The 16,691-nt window shown below is 37.8% G+C and overlaps 1 protein-coding gene across 1 annotated transcript; it reads left to right on the top strand.

The window, feature by feature from the left end:
* Window positions 1–278: 278 nt before the first annotated feature.
* rgs5b (regulator of G protein signaling 5b) lies at window positions 279–2,849 on the top strand. The gene is made up of 5 exons (XM_086076664.1): window positions 279–437; window positions 527–616; window positions 765–823; window positions 1,974–2,137; window positions 2,216–2,849. The coding sequence occupies exons 1-5, from the start codon at window positions 394–396 to the stop codon at window positions 2,423–2,425; spliced, it is 567 nt and encodes a 188-aa protein (XP_085932790.1). The 5' UTR covers window positions 279–393; the 3' UTR covers window positions 2,426–2,849.
* Window positions 2,850–16,691: the final 13,842 nt, after the last annotated feature.

Below are 16,691 nucleotides of genomic sequence, written 5' to 3'. Positions count from 1 at the left end.
ATATCATTATGCACACATAGTTTTTGCTCAACATGAGCCAACACGCAGGGTTCATTTATTCATGATACGTCAGTTCCCAAACCAAAGTCCTTCCCGATGAGCTACTGCTTCCCCTGCGCGAAATTAATTTCCACAATTAGGTAATGTACTTCCAGCAACTCCATTCAGTGCGGCTGTGATCTGGATAAAAGTCTCCTCATCATCCCACTGCTCTTGTTCCGCATTGGCTGAGAGCTGTGATGTCACTGAGTGGACCACCCTATAAAAAGGCCTTCTCCCACACTCGCGTCACACCAACTGAGAGCTATCACACACATAAACAGGCAACCAGGCCAGGCTCTTCACAAACGCCCTGGAAATATCCCCTGCCAGCCCACCGGATTGCATCTCAACATGTGTCGAGGACTTGAACTGTTGCCAATCACCTGCCTGGAGAGGTAAGCGATTCCTCTTTCCTATTCAAATGTGCGGTTTATGTTTATTTCCAATTTTAGATGTTTGTTTCATTCTCTTTTTGTCATCACAGGGCAAAGGAGCTGAAAGCGCTGTTTGGAAGTTTGCTGCACAAGTCGGATCACAGCATCCCTGTGCAGCCCAAAAAAAGTGACACCCACAGGTAAGGTAGATATACCTCTTCTTTAGATATACTGGATCTGGAAAATTTATTTTTTTCAATGTGCAACGTAAGAATTGTTGCTTCATAGAATATAAATGGATGAATTTGTTTTATTCTTTCACTTATATCTTCCTCATTTGTGTTGCAGTGTTGTTGATGAGCGTCTGAAATGGAAAGACTCATTCGAGAAATTGCTGTCCAGTCAAAGTAAGTGCAGCCATACAAGACTTTTACTGGACACAACATTAGGCACACTTATACAATCCAGCGATTTACATGCGCTGACAAAAAAATAAATAAATCAAAGACCAATGTTTTGTCACCCAATTTAAATGATAAAATTTGATTTTAATACAGAAGATGCCATTTAATTTAGCATATGGGAAGTTATATTATTATTATTATTACTACTACTAATAATAATAATAATAATAAAAAGAGTAGTCTACTTTAACACTAAAATGAAGTTTAAAACATGGTTTTGAGATTTTGAACTGTAAATCTTACATATAAAGGGTGAAAAGTGAATCAGATTCAGAATATTTATTGTCAGTGTCACAAAGGAACAACAAAACGTCGTTTGGAGCATCCATACAGCAGAGTTGGTAAAGTGCAACCCCCCCCCCCCCAAAAAAAAAATTATAAATAAAAATAATCACATTTAGATTCAGTAATAAAAGCAGGAAAAAACATTAGCTAGCTTAAGCTAAATCAATCAATCAATCGCTGAATCTATCCTTATTTATATAGCACTTTTCGTACAACAAATTGCAACTCAAAGTGCTTTAAATAGTTTAAAAAGTTGAATCCTACAATACCGATCCACAAAAAACAAAAAGTGAGTACAATAAATAATAATAATAATAATAATAATAAATAAATAAAAGCATCATTAAAACTGATACATCATTTGTAGGAAAATGAATTGGGTATTGCTTTACATTTAAATCAGTGTTAACATTTGAATTTTAAGAGTTAATAGTACTAACTTTTTTTTAAAGTTTTTTAAGAATGTTTCAGTTATATTAAGGTGGAAAGTTTGTGGCATTGGCCTCCATTGCCAAATTTTCAGCATCACCCACCGAGTGTTATTAAACTAGCACAGTGTTATTATGGTTATTATTATGGTTTTCGAGCTGCACTGCACCATTCTGAGAGGTGCCTCTAATATTGTGGCTTCTTTCTTTAGATGTGAGAGGAGAAAAATAATAGATATACCTCCCAGTATGGTGCAGTTTCAGTGCAGTCTCATCTTTGTAGAGACATAGACAGCTATTCTATTGGATGTTATTTAATTGTGCAGGTCAAATGTTGGTTACAAAAGGTCATGCTAACTTTTGTCCTCTCCTCTTCTCAGATGGTTTGTGTCTATTCAGAGCTTTCCTCGTGTCAGAATTCAGTGAGGAAAATATTGCCTTCTACTTAGCGTGCGAGGACTACAGGACGACAAAGCCCTCCAAAATGTCCGTAAAGGCCAAGCAAATCTTTGATGAGTTCATCAGCACTGATGCACCGCGAGAGGTAAGAGACGTCGCCCCGAAATGGGAACATATAGTTAGGGGTGAGGAAAATGTCATTGACTGTTAATTCCTTTGACAGGTTAACCTCGATCACGTGACTAAAGCCATCACCAGGGAGAACATCGAGCATCCCACCCTGTCATGTTTTGATCTGGCCCAAGCTAAAATTTACACTTTGATGGAGAAAGACTGCTACCCTCGTTTCCTCAAGTCCTTGAGTCAGCAGAGCGGACAAGACCGGCTAAACGACTTTATCAAGAATTGCGCAACGAGCGGCCGGCAGATGTGATCCTTCTAGCGGAGGAGACGCCGAAGTTAATGACGGCTAGCCGAAAGGTACACAACAAACCTGAGCCGGGGAGTCATCCCCGAAGTTCAGCAGACTGGAGTCCAAGCTGAAGGACGTGAAGCTGTGAGGAATGTACACTGAGCTGCTCGTGAGAGACATCTGAACAAGTCCCCACTCAAGGCTGATGGCCACACGGTGGCAAACGACTTCAAACCACGCAGAAACAGATGGCGCCTTGCGTTCACACAACAAATTCATCACTGTGTTAATTTATTTATTATCTTTAAAGTCAACGTGTATTTATAATGAAAATCATGAATGTTGGCTTTCCAGGTGTTTAAGTGAAAGTGTCTTTTTTTTTTATTGTGAAAAGTGAAATGAAATGCACCAAATAAAGAGAGACACAAATGTCTCTGGAATGTGCTGTTGTTGTGAAGGTGCTAATTCATGTGTGGCCTTTTTTAGTTCCACTTGACAAGTAGGTGACCAAATGACTCATTTTAGCCAATGAATGGAAAGATCAGTTATTATATCGTGAACATGTTTTTGACTCATGTGGTCACTACAATTGATTTGGACATAGAGTGAACTCATACAGACTAATTAATAATGAGAGTGCAAATCCAAACAAACAATAGCTAAGGGCCCGCTTCATGCTATGCTAGCACAACACAGTTGTTAACTGAAATAGGGGAAAACCAGTGTGATTGTGGCCATTTGTGTTCACATCAAACTTTTGTTTAGAAAGGGTCCCAAAGATCCAGTATCTCACTATGAAGAGGAATTGTTTTGACAATGTTCTCATATTTGAGTTAAACTTCTCAAATATAAAATGCTAAATAACTGTTTTTTTTGTTTTGTTTTACATGTTTATTATTGTACTAAAAAATACTCCATACAAGTGCAAAATTATTTTACCGTAAAATGATATATAAACTAGTTTGTATTAATGACAATAGTATTTCTCCCCTAGCCATGCTAATCTCAGATGATTTACTTTGTTGGTCTATAATGTTGACTGAGGTAGACATTCGAACCCCGAATCTCTCAATATAATTTTTTTAGTTTTATGCTAGTGTCTCATAATGAATTGGCTTCTTAAGCAGGTGATAGTGTTGGTAATATTAAACTGCACAAGTAATTTAACATCATCTTCCTAACTACTTACAACACATTCAAACTATGAGAGCACTATTGCCACCTACTGTCATGGGAGTGCAATTACAATTTATTCTTGTAAGGCCAAAAAAAGAAGGAAAAAAACATGTTCCTTGTGGTCACACTATTTGAGAAGAATGGCCTCTAAATACTTAAATATGAAGATAAGAATGAGTACGTAAACTGCTTTGATGAGTTGAACATTGCGTAAATTAAAAAAAACGGTCTTTTTTTTAATCATTCTAATTATGCTTAGGGATGGGCATTATTTCATGGGATCGGTACTCGCGGCGCCAAATTAGAAGTTATAAGAAAAGAAAAATGCCATTTTGGGGGCAATTTTAAGGAAAAATGCTATATTTGTTACACCTGTCCTCTATCGCACAACAATCCGAAGTGGGTGATAAAAGGTAGTGAAAGAAAACTCCATACTGTGGGATTACAGATCTGCAAGCAAAGCCATCACTTATATAAATAGATTCCAGTGATATCAACTGAAATTACAGCCCATTTTATAACCGTTTTATAAATATTAGACGCCTTACAGTAATGAAAAAATGACTTTGATTTCAGCTCAATGTTAACATTTGAGGTGTTGGTGGCAAGAGGGGGCAACACTACGAAGACGATGAGTCACATCGTAGTGAGCCTCGTTGCCTTATTTTGTAGAAGCCACTCACTGCTTGAGTCAGAGGCCCTTCGTCACTAAGCTTCTTTCTTTCTTTCTTTCATTCATTGTTCCGCAGACCCTCATACAGTAGCTGCCTCGGAGGCGCGCTCAGCTCCCACGCATGGAGACTGCCGAGGTAGGATTCCGTTCAGATTATCGGGCCCTGAGGAGGCAGTCATTAACACCACCAGTCTAACACTCCTGAAAATGACTCACAGTGATTGAGATTATGAAACAAAGTCCTGCCAAAATGAAACGGCAATATGTTTTCACCAAAGAAAAGACTTGAAAGGGGAAGTCAACTAAAAAAAAAACCTTCTTCGCGATATGTTCTATGCAAGCCCAGTTGTCGAAACACGGCATTCTGATTAATATTGCGTTTGTGGAATATGAATTAAGCAGAAAAATCATTTTTTCCATTTCACCTTTCTGTTGACTTAAAAGGACATGACAGTTGCTAAGGGCTCACCTGTTTTCTGAGTTTGGTCATATGGCACTTGCAAGCTGAGCCATGATTGGTTGCTACCTGAGCCCTGATCAATTTGGGATGACATTTGCTTGCTGGTCAGCAAAATGGCTGCCCCCTAAGCTGAAAACCTACAGTAATGTCTTGACTCAAATATGATATACACACTGAAAAGCTATTTTTTCTTTCTACTCATGTATTATATGCTTCCCCAATTTGCTGATATCCGTGTAGAAACATGTTGGTATTATCCGTTTAGCAGGTTGATAGTAATACATAGGGATGTAACGATATCCAAACGTCACGTCACAATACGATATTATCACGACATGAAGGTCACAACATGATAATTATCACAATATTGTTGGGAGGTTGGCGATATAAAAAAGCGAATAATATTGTAAAAAAAATAATTTAAAAAACTCATACAAAAAAAAACCACAATGTTGTGCTTTTGTACATAACAGCAATGTATATACATCATATATGTAACACCAATCTCAAATATCACTTAATATTACGAGCCCCTTCATCTGACCATTAGCGTGGATTTTAAACATAGAACGGCCAAAACATGCCTTTTGAAAATTACACTGCACTCAAAAACAGCCACCAGAGGGTGCTAGAACTGCACAAATGGAAATCGACCTGACTTTTTTAACACGTGCTGCTTTTAATATCGTGACATGACGACGACGATATTTTATATTATATTATATATTAGTTTTAATATCGCCATCTCACGATATTGCCGTTATCGTTACATCCCTAGTCGGATTCTTTATCTTTCTTTGTCTTTATCTGCATTGTGGACTTTCACTTTTGTATTGTTTTGAATAGATTTAGTTTTAGTTCATGTCATGTCATGTTTCCTTGCGCATTGTGTGGTCCTGTCTTACTTTTTTCCACCTGTATCCGTCTCTTACCAATCAATTAGTTCCCTCAGCATCTCGTGTCTTGTGTTCCACGTTGCCTTTTCATTTTGCTTGTATTTAAGTTCCCTGGTTGCTTTCAGTCGATTTTCTGTTACCACTGGAGGCACGGCAGCTGTGTCTGCAAGAAGGCACCTAGCAGTGCATAATTGTATTGCGCTGCCACGAATATTGTGCCCATTTTTATTCCTATCGCACGTGCGCCAGTCCACCAAATAGAGCCATACATGTTTGGACACATTGTCTGACTATAAAGAGACATTCTATTAACCTTGCTAAGAGTTTTAGCAGTCAACACTCGATCCTACTCGGAGCTGTCAGTGCTTTGCAGAGAAAAAAATTATAATATATTTGCGTCTGCTAAATGTGTCAATTAACCCTTATCGAGCAACAATGCATTCATGTGTAACAACATAAAAAGGGGCGTGCCGTTCCCTTAGGGGTGTGCATTACTCCAATAAAACATGATTTGATACGTATCTCGATACATTCAGTGCGATACAATACAAAGACAATTAGATTTTCAAGTGGAATGATTCCGTTGAGTTAGATTTGGTGCGATTCGATTCAATATAGTACGGTTCAGTTTGAGAGGGTAATGATGCAATAAGTTTCTTGTTGTTAATTTACATACATACTGTATGAATGAACTTTGGTAGAAGTACATACACAACATTGTGAAAAAAAAAAGTTATGGTAAATACAGTTTCTTTTTTTCTTTTTCGTTTTTCCTTCTTTTTTTTGAGAGAGCTCAGTATTGTTCATTCGGTAATCTTACCGATTGGACATGTCAGCATTATTGCGCTCGCTCTTTTTTTTTCTTTTTTTGTATGTGCGTGAGTATGTGCATGTGCGGGTGTGTGTGTGCATGTGTGCGTGCGTGTGAACGTGTACTCATTAATTCACCTAAAACCTATTAAAAATCCCATACCGTTCACCTAAACTGAATACTTCAGAATCCAGCTGGAGTCGTGAGGTTGTCAGGAGACCTGAGGAAGGATCAAAGAAAAGAAAGGAAAGTGAAATCCATCACCGACCAGGCATCACCTACTACCCGCCGGGTTACCAACCAAAAATTAAGTTTATATCCCATACCTTTGCAAATGTATTGACGAACAAAAAGTAAACTAAGCTAATTCATAGTAACAATTGGAAGGAATACACCCTACCCGTATGTTTTGTTTTGTTTTCTTTTTCGTATTAGATGCTTCATTCGTTTTCTGTTGCCTCATTGTGGATGTTCCTCAGGTCTCTTCGGTCCCATGTTTTTCCCACCTTCCACAAGATCGCAATCAATCAGTCAATCATGATTTTTAGATCGTTGTCGAGTGTTTTTTTTTTTTTTTGTATGAAGTAAGGACGAAAAGGATAATGTGCAACTTTCTCATCTTAAGGTAGAGTAGCTCAGTATTTGTACTTTACTTCCTACCACTGCATCACATGGACAAACAGACATGTACAATAGGCTGGCATGCTCCATAACAGGGTATTGAAACGTGTTATGGGGGTGGGGTGGTGATGGAGCCCTACTTCGACATGTGCTCCACGTGTACAACCCACCTAACTGGCTGACATGAGCCAGCATCCTCATTTTAAAAACATATTTTCCATGTGACTGGTGATTAATAGCATTACTAATAGAGCTTGAATGTATGAAGTGTCGCATAAAAACAAAGCGCAAGGGAACACACCCTTGCAGCACAGACGACCGGCCTTGTTTGTTACCTTGTTTTCATTTCAGTTGCCTTTTTGTTTGTTTGTTAAAAATAGCAATCATCATTAGTGCTATTTAAAGCTAGCGCGAACAAGACTCACTGTTTTTGTTTTTAAGTATCGGTGGTGCATTATTTCCACGGCAGTCAGTCACATAATAGTACAGCAAATACGGTGACTTATCACCACAGTAAGGCCGCATACTGTGTGCTCTTTAGTATGGATGTACAGGAAACACGGGAAGGTTACAGCGATAGAAGTGACAAACTGCTTTCCAGTGTTCCCTCCACTTCCACTTAGTGAAACAGTAGCTACAGTGGATTGTAGATCATTGAGTTTTCAAACATCAGTTTGTGGTAGTAACTCATATGCAACCGTTCTGCAAATATTTGCATGTAATCAGCTTGAGAAGTTGTTTTCGTGTTCCAGAATCAGCCATTAACTCATTCACTGCCATTGACTATAGACGTCAAAAATTCATGTGAGCTATTTCTATTAGGTTTTTTTTTCATTTTATTTCATTTTTTATGAAAACCATTTTTTTTTTATTGTACATTTATAACAGATATAATACGATTAATTACGATTAAACAGCCCTTATTTTTATTTTATTTTTTAATTAGGCCCATCGGGCGATTAAAATTTGTAATTGTAATTAATCACATGACTTCACGAGTTAACTAACGATTAATCACACATTTTATATCTGTTCTAGATTTTCATACTCTTGTTAGCAAAAGTGGAAAAAAAATGTTAAACTAATAGAAATAGTTTAAATGAATTTTTGACGTCAAAAGCCGTCAATGGCAGTGAATGAGTTAAACTGCCTCCCTGGTTCAAAACGCAATTCCGGAACGTTTTGATTTTGTATTTCCCATGACTGCTGCGACCTGGAGACGGCGGGTAAATCTTAAAAGACAGCTTAATGCAATGTTATTTATCTTGCTTTCGATTTGTTGACATAATCATACATCAATTGCGTGAAAGCTGTGTTGTGAAACTAGTGCCTTGTTAAGGTCATGTCTTGAAATGAGTAGTCACGTGCGTTTGAGAGAAAAAAATCAAGCAGTTGCTACATTTGGATCAGTTCATTCGTGCCTCAAATGCACACGTTACATTTTTTTTTTCAACTCATGTGAAATGCATGTTGACAGTTTGACATGTGGCTGACCTGAGTCATTCTGTCCTGTGTGTGGGTGTGAGTGTTCGCACCCTCGCCTCCAGGATGGAAGGCAACCTCCAGAAATGTTGTCAGCAGCTGCTGGAAGGCAATTGCCAATTCAGAGCAGAACACTCTTCTGTCACATGCTGTCAACGCGCTCTTTTTTTCCCTTCTGCATTGATGTGTGCTTCAAAAGTTAGATACAATAAGAAAAAAACCAAGGAGAAGAAATGTATTGAATTAAAAGGTGAATTTGCATTTCTCAAAAATGAAAATCAAGAAAATCGCACATAAATAGTACATTGCTAAAATGACCGATAATGACCCATCTGGCACCTCTGACTTGATTTTTAAAAACCACTGCACCTGAGAAAAAACAACAAATTATAGACAGAAGGCGTGACGTGACGAAGTGTCGATCATTCTCATGGACTGGAAAGCACACGCCCGTGACTTTAAGGCAGAATATCCACCACAACAAAAGTTTTTTTTGCAGTTAATTTATCAAATTTGAAGCCCTGACCCAAATGCAAGCTTCGTCAAGACCTCAGGGGCGTATTCCATCAAGCCGGATTAAGGAAAAGCCTGTCTTATTTTGCTGAACCTGGCTCATTTTTTATCAGTTTCGTTCCATCAAGGTGGGTTATATAAATTCCCACATTCAGTAACCATGAAAATGTATGCTTCAGACCAAACCTGCTCCGGAGCAGGTTAACTTTCAAGCTTAGTTTAGCTGTGTGTCAAAAAAAAACGGCAAAAGACTGTTCCGTGGATTTTTGCGCTTGTGTAGCACCTGCAATGGTATATTTTCTTTTGTATGACATTGTATTTGATTAATGACATTTTGGCATATTTAGTTTTTTATAAGATGTAATTTAGCACACTGCCCTAGAGGGTAGACTTGCATCACTTATTTCATGTAATAAAAATAAAAAGTCACAAAATCAATCGCTTTAATAAAACAAATCCCTATAGAAGTCTTCAATTCACACATCAAATGTAACTCCAAGATGCCTTAAAATTATTATCATCATTATAAGTGCAGTAAGTAAAACAATATAGTCACATTAAAAATGCCTTCCCACCCACATGGGTCAGGGTTCCCCCCTCTATTCCCTCAATGAATTCTCCTGATGTGAATGGAGCAGGCGGAGGTCCCCCACCAGTGGCAGTGGCCTCAGTCTTTTTTTTCAGGTGGCTACAATGGTGGGCAACATATTTACAGCTCGACACCTATTTAGTCTTATTTTTCATATATATTCTTATAGGCTACTTGCCGACTTGTTGCCATGATCGCTTTTGGCTACTGTTGAGATGTAACAGTGAAGAATCAATATGTAGGTCAATTTGAATTGCTTTACATTAAATCGATAATTAATAACACTATTAATGTGAAATACACATCTAACATGAAACAATTGTAACGTATGTATTTAGTCTGTTGGCTTTTTTTATGCAAGCCTGGCTTACGTTAGCCTTGATTAGACGCGGCTGGAACGGGTTAGTGGAACGACTTGGCACTTTTTTTTTTCGGAAATGGTGTTCACTCCAGCATCGCTTTTTTGCATGAGCCTCGCTTTCTTTAGTTGCGTTGATGCAATGCCCCCCCCCCCTTCCTTTCATGTATCCAGGAGGCTTTTTACGAGAGTGCGCCTAATTGAATGTCTAAGCTGCATCTGCTGCTGTTTGATTTGGATCCTGGGAGCGCTGAGTAAACCTGTGCAAAAGTGGACTAAATGGCTAGTGACGTGCATGTGTTGCACTTAAGGTGTCAAAATAACACCTCACAAGATGAATGAGCTGTCTCTAAGAAGGTGGACCCCCCCCCCCCCAACAAATTGTTGTTACTTTTGAGGAGGATGTAACTATATGTGTACATTATAAATACAATGTATGTAGATCTCATACCATTCAGCTTCACTATTATTATTATTATTATTATTATTATTATTATTATTATTATTATTATTATTATTATTATTATTATTGTTGTTGTTGTTGTTGTTCGGGGTGTCAGGCTAATTTTTTATCATAATCGCATGACTTCAATAGATAACAAATTTTATATCTGTTCTAAATGTACAATAAAATGTATAATAAGTTTTCATACTCTTGTTAACATAAAGGTGTGGGGGGGATGTTAAACTAATAGAAATATGGCTGCATTTTTTTAGTCATTGATACAGTAATTTTATAATAATTCATAAAATTGAGTTAAAATTAAAAATGTACTGTAAAAAAACGAGTGTGATTTGTGTTAGGGTCATTTTTCTGCCTCTAGATGGCATAATTGCATTTGTAAGACATTGGTGAATGTCGTCTTGATTGGTTTTTGTGCATGGCAGGTCTTTGTTTTTCTCCTGGCAGGTCAGGCGGGAGGGTGTGGCTGGCAACTGATGGGACACACCTGGGCTCAATTTGTTCATCAACCTTCTCAATAAGAAGTCTGGTCTGCGCCCAGGAAGGTGCCAGAGAATTCCATCTCATCCGTTAGTAATGCACAGAACATCTTCCAGTGTTACTAGTTTTGCATTATGCCTGATGTACCCACAACGTTTTTGTAACCTGTTTTTGGTCCTTAAAGGATAGATCTGAAAAAGCTCTTTCGGAACTCCACCTCCACCGTAGACTATCAACAATGACCTTAAAACACACATACTTGCTCAGACATTCGTGACCAGCACAGAAGGTCATACGATTATCAAAGACAAGTGCCCCCATGGTGAGGATCTCAGTTCTGTGGGTTCATTAGTCTCGACTTATCCACGTGTTCAGCCAACGTTGCTCGTGACCACCCTGTCTACAAATACGGAGTATGGCAGTGACAGTGTCTCTATTAAAATAGAAGTAAGGATTTACATGATGTTATTGAATATCGTTGAAACTGTGACTATTAAAATCCTCACCACAGTGTCATTGCAATCATGCATAATTGGGCTCCCTTCTGACCAAAGTCTGCAGTCTTTTGTGTAGGGAGAGTTAAGAGTGATTTTTTCCCCCCCTCCCTGATCTGCTGGGAAAATGGTGGGGGGTGACAATGGTAAAATTGGTTCAATAATGTCACAAATCCCAGTTCCGTAATTAGGATGTAAAATGGAACATTTACCCGCACACAATCAGATGGGCAACTGGTTGTGTTTGGATAACGAGTCCCCCAATGCAGCTTTGAGTGCGAAGCACACATGCTCAAATTTGGCCCAATTATGTGTGTATGCTAGTACGCTCAACTAGTAATAACTTTAGCGGTACTAAATATTACTACCACTTCTGAGTATTGTATGTAATTACAGTAGTTAAGAAAGGGATTCGCAACTGGCGGCCACACTCTGAGTGGCCCTTTGATTCATTAATTAAATTATTTATTTTAAAAAGCATATTTTAAATTTTTTTATTCATCTATTTTTTAGGAGGGATTTTTATTTTATTTTTACAAAATTACACAAAAAATAATATAGGAGTGGGGGGACACTGCATATGCAAATCCACGGGTGCCGAACTGCAGTTTCAAGTAGTAATATCACCAATCACCACTAGATGACAGACATGTCTTAGTTAACTGCGTCTTATACTGCCAATACTGAACATGAGTTTGGAATGATATGCATGACAAAAATAGTACCTCAATAATGTTAAAATGTTGAGTGTGTTGATTTTTGTGAAAAATAGGTACAAACGTTTTTGTGTTTAACTCATTCACTGCCATTGATGGCTAAAATTACAAAAATAATAATTTTAATTTTTTTCCCACTTTTGTTAACAAGAGTATGAAAATCTAGAAAAAAATGGTGTACATTTAGAACAGATATAAAATTTGTGATTAATCGTGAGTTAAATAGTGAAGTCATGCGATTAATTATGATTACAAATTTTACTCGCCTGACGCCCCAAAATTTTAATAATGTTTTCTTCTTCTTTTTTTTATTCATTGACTACCATTGACGGCTATAGATGTCAAAAAATTATTTTAACTATTTCTATTAGTTTAACATTTTTTTCCACTTTTGTGAACAAGAGTATGAAAATCTAGAATTTTTTTTATTGTACATTTAGAACAGATTTAAAATTAGTGATTAATCGTGAGTTAACTAGTGAAATCATGTGATTAATTACAATTAAAAATGTTAATCTCCTGTCGCCCCTAAAAAAAAAATATGAATTTATAGCAGTGAATAAGTTGATGTTGATTTCTTGTTCAGCAGTTTTGTGCCATACTTAATATAAAATAATGCATTATTTGGTTATTTAGTTGATTGTTGTTTCAAACCCTTTGTTTTAGGACAGTGGATATTTTATAAATGCATTAGGAAAAAACATTTTTGTATGTATTATCTCAAATGAAATACATTTTACAATACATGTATTGTATATATATATATGCATGTATTTTGTCCATATTGAAAAGATCACTTTGTCATACTGATGGGAAAAAAAATGCTTTGACCTCACGTGGAAACGGATCGGCGGATAATAAGATCCACTTGATCCGCAATGAAAAGTCTGCGATGCTGCGAGTTGAAAATAACATAATGATGCAGATGTATGCTGTCCTGTTCACATAATTCACGTTGGTGAGGACTGCGGTGAACATCTATCTATTCAGTAATTAAGCCTTGCAAAGCCCGTTTCGTTGGAACGCCACGCACCAAGAAGATGGTCCTCCATATGAGTCATGCACATGCGAAGGCCTCCTTGTGAACCTGAGAGCATTTCTGTTCTCCCCAACTAATATCTCCAGTACACTTTGTTCCCTCGGTAGGTCACAGGGCCTTCTGCTCTTTTTGACCTTGATGGTAGATGTATAGCACAGTCAAAAAGAGCGCTGGTGAAGAAGCAAAACCTGCAAGGAGCCTCTCATTAAGTTTGACTTGCACTTTTCTGCTTGGTTAACTTTGACTTTTAAAAGACAAAGAGCTCTGTTGCCACCTACTGGGCAGAAAGCATATTACACAGAACACAGCCATGGGTGATAATCACCTACCTAGTGCACCATGCTGCCACTTACCACGTCATTACTTTTCCTTTCTGCTGGTGGAAATGCCATGGTTCTGATTTTCTACAGATTCACGTGGCATCTATTTAGGCTTCCATCTAAGTTACCAAACTGTTTCAATTTCTCATCACTTATTTATTGTATTTTATAGTTGACTCACCCGTTACAAGAAGAGTAAAGGACAATAATACAAATGATCATTCAACCAGCAAGTTACCATCATCATTTTAACCACTGAAGCACACCACAACTCCAAAACAGAAACTCAACCCTCAAAATAGTAATTTCAATTTCATAACATTGTTTCAAGCATATTTATCCTACATCACGGGTAATGTTCTTTGAAACACTGTCAAAGTACTAAGCTAAAAAGCAGGCGGTGCGATGCCAGGAGGGCCCATGTAACCATAGGGTAGCAGTGGCACTCTGATTCTTTTCTCTTTCTTTTTTTTTCTGGCAGATTGATACACCAAAAAAAAGCATGTTAGAGTTATTCTTTGTTGTTAAGTTGATATGTATTATTTTTTTTTCATTCTTGTTTTTCTTTAACGTTCAAAAGGATAGAATGTTATGCAGGTATGTACTTAAAACTATTTTAAAGACAAACGATATTTATAGTCAGAGCAGAGACTAAGAGAGTTGGGAAAATGCACAAAATGTTTGCTTCTTCCTAGGGGTGTAACACAAAATTAATTGAGAAGCACTTGGGTAAGGGCAACCTTCTCCAACTTAATCATTTCCATTGCTTTGGTGATCCATTCTTTCTGAGTTTTTGTCTTTTTCTCCGTGGGCACAAAGAAGGAGAGAAAGATATTTTTAGTCTTTGAAGATAAAATGAAATTATGCAGATGTCCCACTAGGGGAGTGGAATGTTGGTGCTAATAATGACTTCCTTTGTTATGCCTAACCAAAAAGTCCCATAAGAGATGGAGCAGAATTCCTTCACCAGCAATGCATTTCATTTTCATACATTTGCTGTCAGCCTTTAAGCAAATTTCATGGAGCTGTGATACAATCTGTTAAAAATCTTAAACTAAATGAGTTTGGTTTGTGTACAACCAAAGAATCAAGCCTTGTATGGATCATTAAAATGGAAGTCAATCCAAAAGTAGTATTTACAATAATATCTTCTATGCACCTTCACTATTCTGAACATAGCATTCTGATTAATAATGTGTTTTTGGAATATAAATTGAGAATCAAAATCCACCCGTTTCTATCTATCACGGGGGCGGCCATTTTGCCACTTGCTGTCAAGTGAAAATTACATCATCGGACTTTTCCAACCTCATATCAGGAAGTGTGCACAGGAACACCCCTATGAACTCAAAAGTCAGGGGGGAAAAGGACCTTTGGCAAAACATCATTTACACGAATATAATCATATGTATCTCTTTTTTATTTGTAGCATTAATTTAGCTATTGGAAATAACCCACTAAACATCCGACGTCCAGATAAAGTCGGTATCGCGTCGGCCGGTCGTGGACCGCATTTCTACGTCTACATGACCGTGTAGGCTCCACCTCTCTAGACTCTCCCATATGTGCCTTCAGGAAGTGGTCCTGCTGATCTGCTCAAGGTAAATTGCATTAAGATGTCCCTTTTATTTTCTTATAGCCACATTTATACTTTTCGTTTCAATGCTGTGTTGTGATCTGTCACAAGCATTATCAATGACAGGAGGACCTGCTGATAGGGATGGCAGAATTGATTCACAAAAAAATCAATCTTTTGGAACGTTCGAAACATCTCCTCATAGCGACATCTGGTGGCCAAGTGTAAAACATTACAATCAAACAGTAGATCAGTGTTGCCAGATCCCCAGTTAGGAAACTAACTATTGGCTGTCAGTCATCACTTAATTTACACAACTGGCAATCGGGCTATATTTGTAATGGACGCCATAAGAGAGAGAAATAATATCATGGGAAACAAAAACTGAATAACCCCCACCTCGTTAAAATAAGTATAGAAGTACAAATGAGCTTTTTGTTGCAGATACTTGGTTTGTTTTTAATTTTGCCTTTCAACATGACTTAAATGCTTTGAAGAAACCCGCAGTGCTATCACATTTAATCAAAAACTACATTTCAGTAGTTTTTTTTTTTTTTTTTTTGCGACAGGGCAAGTTTTGACAGAAAGTATTAGAGAGGAAAAAGAATGACCTGCAAAAACATGACAGCGCGAATTGAACCTGGGTTACCTGGATAACGGGACTTTTTTTCTCAGACCATTGTGCGGGTGCGTTACCACTAAACCAACCGCCGCGTTCAAGAGGATGTTGACATTTTATCATGTAGGGCGATGAACAGCAGGGCAATTTTACATACGAAGCATACTTGGGTTGGATTTTTTTCTGATTTACGGCATTTTAATATAGTGCAAAGGTCGGATTTTATTTAATTTTAGAAAAGGCACTTGCTGAGACAATGTGATGTTTGGAGGCGTAATGGAACGCGAAAGGCAACTGTCACGTGTCATCCTGATTCTGAGACAGATTTAGGAACGCAATTCGAATTCAAGTTCCGCCTGGGTTCCGGTACGTACCAAAACACAGTTTCGATTTTGCCATCACTAGCTGCTGAGCTCCGTTGTTTTGTTTAGTTTTTTAAGCGATGCGGCTGAAAATGGTACACGTTTCGGCTGGGCGTTATGCTAGGTGCTAGGAGCTAGCTAGCCACGCACCGACGCCACCGCTCGTTGCCACTGTTTACATGTTTCAAGATACTTTGGTCAAGTAATTATTCACCTCTTCATATGTTCTCCTTTTCAGATGTATGCTAAAGCAATGTGGGAGGAGGAAAGCAAAGAAGTGGAGGGCACGGTGCCATTCATCCGCACCGAACCATCCGATGGACACGTTGCAAGGCACACACATGGCTTTAAAACAAAAAGCCTATTGTGACAAACTGGATTAATACGCTATATCTTTTTTTCTTTATTGAGCATTTTCATGCATGATTTCACACCATTATTTCAGTCATTTTAAATGAGGAATATATGCCTACAATTTGGTCTATAAAGGACCAAAACAACGTTCATACAACCTGTTTGGAACCCGGATTCAACTTTTCACAGACGTTTTATATACGTCACTAATCTACATTGAAATGACGTTGACGAAATGACGTAATCTGATATTGCAATCTGCACCGAAATGTGATGTCTTTTCTA

The sequence above is a fragment of the Leptonotus elevatus genome, chromosome 1, assembly GCF_054856555.1.
Source record: "Leptonotus elevatus isolate MCC_2025b chromosome 1, RoL_Lele_1.0, whole genome shotgun sequence".
Taxonomy (NCBI): Eukaryota; Metazoa; Chordata; class Actinopteri; order Syngnathiformes; family Syngnathidae; genus Leptonotus; species Leptonotus elevatus.
Note: the sequence above shows the minus strand (reverse complement) of the source record. Positions and strands in the feature narration are given on the sequence as shown.

Coding starts and splice junctions, on each gene's coding strand:
- rgs5b (XM_086076664.1), top strand. CDS start 394: ATGTGTCGAGGACTTGAACTGTTGCCAATCACCTGCCTGGAGAG. Junction 617..764: donor AAAAAAAGTGACACCCACAG/GTAAGGTAGATA, acceptor TTTGTGTTGCAG/TGTTGTTGATGAGCGTCTGA. Junction 2,138..2,215: donor GCACTGATGCACCGCGAGAG/GTAAGAGACGTC, acceptor TTCCTTTGACAG/GTTAACCTCGATCACGTGAC.